At 41.0% G+C, this 7378-nt stretch overlaps 1 protein-coding gene across 1 annotated transcript; it reads left to right on the top strand.

The window, feature by feature from the left end:
* The first annotated feature begins 1782 nt into the window (after window positions 1-1782).
* On the top strand, window positions 1783-3047 carry LOC148502964 (uncharacterized). The gene is made up of 5 exons (XM_088449257.1): window positions 1783-1922; window positions 2054-2212; window positions 2304-2557; window positions 2643-2818; window positions 2959-3047. The coding sequence occupies exons 1-5, from the start codon at window positions 1783-1785 to the stop codon at window positions 2971-2973; spliced, it is 744 nt and encodes a 247-aa protein (XP_088305383.1). The 3' UTR covers window positions 2974-3047.
* Window positions 3048-7378: the final 4331 nt, after the last annotated feature.

Raw genomic sequence — 7378 nt, 5'->3', positions numbered from 1 at the left:
AACCTTTGCTCTTCACCTTTTTGACAGTTCGGTGCACTCTGAAATACACAAGTATAAAGACACTAATTACAATGTTAAGTAAAATAGTGGAAATACATGTACTGTATACAGTAAATGTTTCACATTACAACACTGTAAACAATTACAGTACTCTTTCTGTCTCCTAAGACTGTGCGTGTGTTATACAGTATATACAGGTAAATATAGGAGATTACACAGCGCTAAAACTGTTAAAGCACTAACCACTATTGTGAGATTGTATAGAGGCACAAGATAATAAATATGATAAATACAGGTGTATAAAAAACACTCCCTAATTATATACTGTACGGTAAGGTACAGTAGGTGTCAGCTCAACAGTAATAAAATGTGTGAATAGCTCAACTGATATACAGTACTGTAAAGTACAGCGCCAAATTTGCTATTTTTATAACATAAATCAAAACTTAGTGTGTACATGACCATTAAAACCATTAGTCTCAAAGTTAAATTTGCAAAGTGGTGCAATAATGCAAACACACGTTAAACAGCAATATTGCGACTGAAACAAAAATGGCTGCCGAGCAAAACAAGATGGCGGTGGTCAGTCACGGGAAACTATGAGGGGCAACGGGAGGCTAGGAATGATCGGTATGTGTGTGTGTGATAGTTACTGGATTCACAAGTAAGCCTCTACGGGGATGGGTGAAGGACGGGGCATACCGAGGCAGCGGGACAATAAACACAACACAACTGCCATGCCATTGGACCACAAGGAAGTGCATTTTTCAAATACACCAATCAGCGGCCAGATTTTCTGCGGGAAGGAATTCTTTTGTCTCTGGTAGCATAAAAGAGCGTCTCAGACCGCACTAGCTATCCACACTGTGAATCTGCTACTTAACTGTACAGACTTGCTGCTCGGATTGTCTCATCGGCACGTATCAACAGTACAAACCCTTGAGATACTACTACTACTACTACCACCTGCAACGCTGCCTTACTTCTACTGTAAGTCGCTGTTGTTGCTGCTCATTGCTGTACCCTGAGCTTCTACAGGTGTTTCCTACAGTATCAACCCGCTGGTACTGTAAGTATGGGAGCTTGCTAGGTTCACGGTCATTTTGCAGTTTGCTGTGTTAGACGCTGATTTGCGCAGCGAGTTTTCAATGCATATACGGTACCATTTTGTTTTGCTCTGCGGCCATTTTAGTTTTAGTGGCAATATTGCTGTGTTTATCGTGCCGCTACCTCGGTATGCCCCATCCTTCACACATCCCCGTAGAGGCTTATTTGTGTATGGAGTAACTATCACACACACAACGATCGTTCCCTAGCCTCCCGCTGCCCCTCATAGTCTCCCGTGAGTGACCGTCGCCATCTTGTTTTGCTCGGCGGCCATTTTAGTTTCAGTCGCAATATTGCTGTGTTTATTGTCCTGTTTGTCTCCTTCATACGGTAGATGCATATTTGCGTATTTAGGGGCATACTGTATGAAAGCTTGATGTGAGATTAAATTGGGAAATATATATCACAAATTAGCTCAAAACTATCATTTATTAAACACAGCCTGCAAAATGAAATTTACTAGCTGGTTATACTGTACATGTTATGGCTGATGTACAGTAAGAATGTAATACCCCCCTGTGTTTAAGATACTTAACATTAAATTATGTACTGTATACTGTACTCAGTCTGTATACTCAGCAACAGTACTGTAACGTATTTCTCTTGTTCTTTACACAGATTTTGTCATCAAACATGGCAAAAATCAGCAAAGCCATCAGCAAGATAATTGCAAGCATGAAAAAAGAACACAAAACAACACGACAGATCCAGGCCTGGCTGAAAGAGTGTGGTATTCTTGTTAGCTTACAGACTGTGCGCTATCATGCATTTGAGAGAACGGGGACCAGATATAGATTTCCTTCTAAATGCACATGGTAGGTACTTTACATCAACCTTTTTTTTATTACAGTATACTGTATGTTGCTAGATTGGTACTGTATTGTGTTCCAATTTCAACACTAACTGTCCAATAATTGCTATATGCTCTGTATGTGTTCTACCGTAGGAGCGTCAAAAAGATTGTGCACAAATTGACTTGTGAGGATGATGAGCGTACAGCTTTACAAATCAAACATATTCTAAAAGCAGAATGTGACCTGGACATCTCCTGTTCCAGCATCAAACGGATGCGTAAGGAACTGGGATGGACTTTTGGCCCTACAAGGTACTGTACATACTGTAAAATATATATACTGTATATTAATAATGCACTGATTTTACATGACAGTAAACTAAAACTTGTTTTTATTTCACAGGATAAATCCCATGATAAGGGATGTTAATAAAGTAAAGAGAGTTGAACAAGCACGACGGTGGATAGATAGTGGAGAGAATTTTAATGACGTCATTTTCACAGATGAAACTTCGGTTTCTCTCGAGAGGTTCTCAAGACTGTCCTTCCGACACCGTGCACATCTCTCGCTTAAACCACGTCCGAAGCATCCGTTAAAGGTCCATGTATGGGGAGGTATATCTCGTTGGGGTGCAGGACCGATCTATATTTTTGAAGGTGCAGTACAGTAATGCTTATTCTAAAAATTATTTACAGTCCTGTACAGTGTATGCTTGTTACTGACAATTTCTCATCTCTTTAGGCATCATGGATAAGACCTTCTTCCAAGAAAAAATAGTAGATTGCTGTATGGTGCCATTTGTGAGAAAATGCTTCCCATCAGGACATCGATTATTCCAGGATAATGATCTAAAAACATTCGGCTTCAGCAAAATTCATGGACGAGAGAGGGATAAATTGGGAACGCACACCACCAGAGTGAGTATTGTCCTATAGTACTGTATTAACTGTTTATTGTACCAAAAAGTATGTACAGTACCAAGCAGTAATTATTCTAGTACACTTTTTACTAAAGTACAGTACTGTGACTGAATATTTTTTTTTTTACTTACCTGTAGGTCACCGGAACATGAATCCCATTGAAATGGTCTGGGCCCAGTTGAAGAGGTTCATCAGGTCTGATGTGAAACCAACAACTAAACAGGAACTTTTGGATGGGATAATGAAGTTTTGGAGAACAGTATTGACACGTGCCCAGTGTAACAATTATATTGATCATCTCCATAGAGTCTTACCAGTTGTCATCAAAAGAAACGGTCAAGCAACTGCTATGTAGCTTATACTGTACTGTATATAATTTGTAATGTGAAGGAGGGGTTTAACTTCCTCTTTTCAGTTTGTGATCTGGACTGCTAAGTACTGTACACTGTGTCCATACTGTACTGTATGTACAGTATTGTGGTTGTGCTTTCTGTCCCTACATTATACAGTATTCTCCTAATTTATTTTATAAGCTTTGTCTACAATAACTTTCCCTTACTGTACCTTATGTACTGTACTTCATACTTTTCCTCTTTTCCTTACACCTACATTGACCCCTGTTCCAAGGCACACATTGGCATCATCACAGATTGTGCTGCAGCTGCCACTTTCTGCTACTGCGCTTGATGTTGCCGTTTGTAATGCAGATGTTTCAAGTTTTCAGGTTCCTGTAGTTCATATACAGTACAGTAGTAGTGGCTGCTTCAACATCCACATCCATAGTTGCAGACATACAGTAGTGGGTGCACCGTGAATTGAGAGACAGGCTTCTACTGTACATCTACTGTATGGTTAGAGCGGCGGTCCCTTCGACATCAGGATAAGGTGAGATTTTTGGTAATGTTAGTGCTCTGTTATCGTATTCACACAGCTGGTGTTCACCTCCATCTGGGGCACCCAAATACTGTCTTGTTTCATGTATTTTTTTTTTTATCGTTATATTATGGGCTGTGGGCCTAGGGGCACTGCTTACAGTATTTCACCACCAGGCTTAATTACAGTATAATACAAATTACTGTAGTTATTAATAAAATTGTTAGTCTGGTTAGTTAGGGCATATATTAATGTGGAGAAGTGGATTAGTGTGACACTGTTAGAGCAGAGAAGGGCCCTGCACAGCGGATTCTCTCTCCTACAGTACAGGGTGTGTGGGATCAAGCAGGATGAAGAACAAGAGCATCTCCGGTGAGAACCTGTGTGTCTGTCTTTTACTGTCTGTTCATCTCTGCCTATCCTCCTTTCTTCAGGGCGTACAGTGGACCTTGCACTCTGATGCACGGTAGAGTCTGCACCTGGTATAGGTGAAACTCTGAATCTGAGTCCAAAAGTGCCTGTGATGATTTTAAATTAAAAGCCAACTCTTTTTGTGTAGTCCTCGGTCCCCCAGTAGGGCGTATCGGTCGGCATTGAGGAAGGACTGTTCTCACGTCATCTCTTTCCTCCTACTGTAGGTCCTGTACAGTAGTCATGTCCGTGTCCAGCTTGGAACTCCAGGCCATGCCAGCGGCAGAAGAAAGAAGCGTGTGACAGTAGAGGACTATAGGAGTGGAAAGCTAAACAAGTTCCCTCGCCCCCCCCCCTCTGTAAAGCATGTTACTGTAGGTTAAATAAAAATTGTCATTAATTTATACAATTGGTGTTTGTACTGTATGTAATTCAGTCTTTAAGTGCGCCTGAGACCCAACACGTGCATCTGTCATTAAAAAGGTGCTGTACAAAAAGTCAATAACACACAGATGCAGGGGTGTATCGTCCTATTTGCCAGGATTTCACTCACCAGGGGCGCGCCGGCCGATGGGGGTTGACGCCCACAGTCATATACTGTACAGTATCCCTGTTGCCCATCACAGTGATTTCACAGCTGCCCGGCACTTACAGTAGAATACAGTACAGTAGACATACAGTACTGTATACACTGAGGGATGTTTTCAATTTTGGGGTGGTCTATTTACTGTTTTTAGCCGGTCTCGTCTTCTCACTCCAAGGGGGTCTATTTACTGTACTAAGCAGTGTTCGACAGTGAGAAGTGATAAAAAAAGTTATAAGGTGTCAGTCAATCAGCTCCCAACTGTCATTATTCAAACACAGCCTGTGAGATGACAGTTGGGAGAACATTGGTTGGCACTTTTTCACCCATTGGAGCAAAAACACGGGATTGGCTAAAAACAGTTTGGGAGATTACGTCATTTTGCCAGGCGTGAAATTATCGCTGTATTCAATTTGAAAGCTTTTCTGCCTACTGTAGGCTGGAAGTCAATGCAATGTACAGTAAGACAGTATGTTAAAAAGTTTCGCCTACTGTATGAATAGCAGGCGGAAAAATTTGGTGAATTGGGGTGCAATGTTGCGGGAAGCCTTCAACGTCCCCTAAAGGTACTGTAAACTGCGTACGTTTTTAAAAAAAATCAGAACCCACTAAAAATTCACTTTCATTTTGGGGGGTGGAAGAAAAAAAATTGGGGGGAAAAAGTGAAACTTGTAGGGGTAAATTTACTAAGATGGGAGTTCTATTTAAGAAGTTACTGTACTGTATGTTGCCCATAGCATCCAATCAGATTCTACTGTACTTAGCATTTATCTACAGTAGCACCTTCTAGAAGATACTGTACAGTAATCCTGGAATCAGATTGGTTGCTATGGGCAACATCACTTAATAGTACTACCATCTAAGTACATTTACCCCCTAATATATAAAATGTACTGAGTTTAGTAAAAAAAAAAAAAAGCGCTAAATGGGTATACAGTAGATCTGGGCATGCGCCTGAGATACGATGACGTACAGTATTGTAGGAAACACTCAAGCCAGGTGCAAACTTGGTATTGCAGGCGGCTGTAGTGTAATGGTAAATAATCAAACCAATACATTACGCTGCCTGTACAACCCTTTTGCGGGTTAGAAGCTTGAAAGGTTACACTTTTTATTAACAAGGTTAGACTTTTTGGTCAAAGTACTGTGGCATAGAAATACCAGAATTTCTGGATAATGTACTGTATTAGTGAAGATTTATAACAAAATAAAGTTACCGTATACAGTATGTAGGTCTCGAACCAGCGGGACAAGAAAATGGTAGATGCAGTAGGGCTAGGCATTAGCTCCCTAGACTACTGCATCTACTGTACTGTAGTTCCTAGAGTCCGGGAATCACTACAATGTCTACCGTATTGTACTTACAACTACAGTTATAAGTACCATATAATACAGACAACTGGGCATGCGCAGTGCTATGAGACTCAATCCGCCACAGTGTAGCGCGCAACAATGCGGTATACTGTATGATGTACCGTATGGAGCAACAAACTACAGTACTGTAGCTGGGCACATCTACAGTACAATAGATTGATTTTTGTAAGGGTTGGATAACAAGACTGAACTACAGTACTATAGTGAACATTAAAAAAATAAATTAAATTATAAAGGTCTCGAACATAAGGAGAGAAGTGTAAGCAAGATGGATCACCTAAGCCCTTGCTCACAAGTCTCTCCTAGTCCTCTACAGTACTTTATGTGACATCTACAGTACCATACGATGAAGTACAGTACTCAGGCGTCTGTAGCGTAGAGGTAAGAAATCGAACTTCTACATTGCAGACGTCTGTACAACCCGGGTTCGAAACCAGGAAGCTTAATAATGAAGCTTTTCATTATTATTAGACAGTCAAGGTTACACTTTTTATTTTTAATATTATTATTACACAGTCAGTGTAATAATAACACACTTTCACTGTGTGTGAATCATGACCTGGTACTGTACAGTATGATATTCCATACTGTACGCCATGGCGTACAGTACATAGCCATAGCGCTAAAAGGGTATGGCTATGGCGCAGCACCACTGGCAATGCATTGCAACCCCGCCACTGGGCACAAGCCAGAGATCCTATTTGTACCGTAACCCATCAGAACTGGCTATAAGTTACCACAACGCAAACTGTGCTGACATTGACGCAATTTTGCGGTTTAAACGCCGAGTCAGTTTCTACTATAGAGACCCCTCTGTTATACACAGTCAGCTATCAGTTACTAAACATATTAAATTACTAATGTTACCAAGTCTAAGACGGCATTTTCATTGACGCAAGTTTGCGCTCTGCATCTGCCCTACAAACTGCTGTTAGTCCACTACTGTAGCACCTTATGTAGTAATGAATTTACTATTGTGTATACTGTGCGGTACTGTAAGTCTCGGTCAGTGCAGAATCGCACTAGTGTGAAAATTCAACAGTACTGTTAGCAATACAGACAACTGGGCATGCGCCATAAAATAGCGCTACTTAATGTATGGCTTGGCTCCACTGGACATGGGGCACACATTCCATTGTGATTAAAATCCGACCACTGGGCACGCGCAGACATTGACACAATTTTGCGGTTTAAATGCGCAGCCAGTTTGATATACAGAAACCAGTCTCTTTAACGGGGCCCATTGCCACTTGATGGTCATAATAAATCACTATAATGTCCACGTTCATGTCAGCGCCGGCATTGACGCAAGTTTG

The sequence above is a fragment of the Taudactylus pleione genome, unplaced genomic scaffold (assembly GCF_031769625.1).
Source record: "Taudactylus pleione unplaced genomic scaffold, aTauple2 ptg000479l, whole genome shotgun sequence".
Taxonomy (NCBI): Eukaryota; Metazoa; Chordata; class Amphibia; order Anura; family Myobatrachidae; genus Taudactylus; species Taudactylus pleione.
Note: the sequence above shows the minus strand (reverse complement) of the source record. Positions and strands in the feature narration are given on the sequence as shown.

What these genes read in the sequence shown, in the direction of transcription:
- LOC148502964 (XM_088449257.1), top strand. Translation starts at nt 1,783, where the DNA reads ATGAAAAAAGAACACAAAACAACACGACAGATCCAGGCCTGGCTGAAA. An exon ending in TGGACTTTTGGCCCTACAAG is followed by an intron (nt 2,213 to 2,303) that starts GTACTGTACATA and finishes TTTATTTCACAG; the next exon opens with GATAAATCCCATGATAAGGG. An exon ending in ACCGATCTATATTTTTGAAG is followed by an intron (nt 2,558 to 2,642) that starts GTGCAGTACAGT and finishes TCATCTCTTTAG; the next exon opens with GCATCATGGATAAGACCTTC.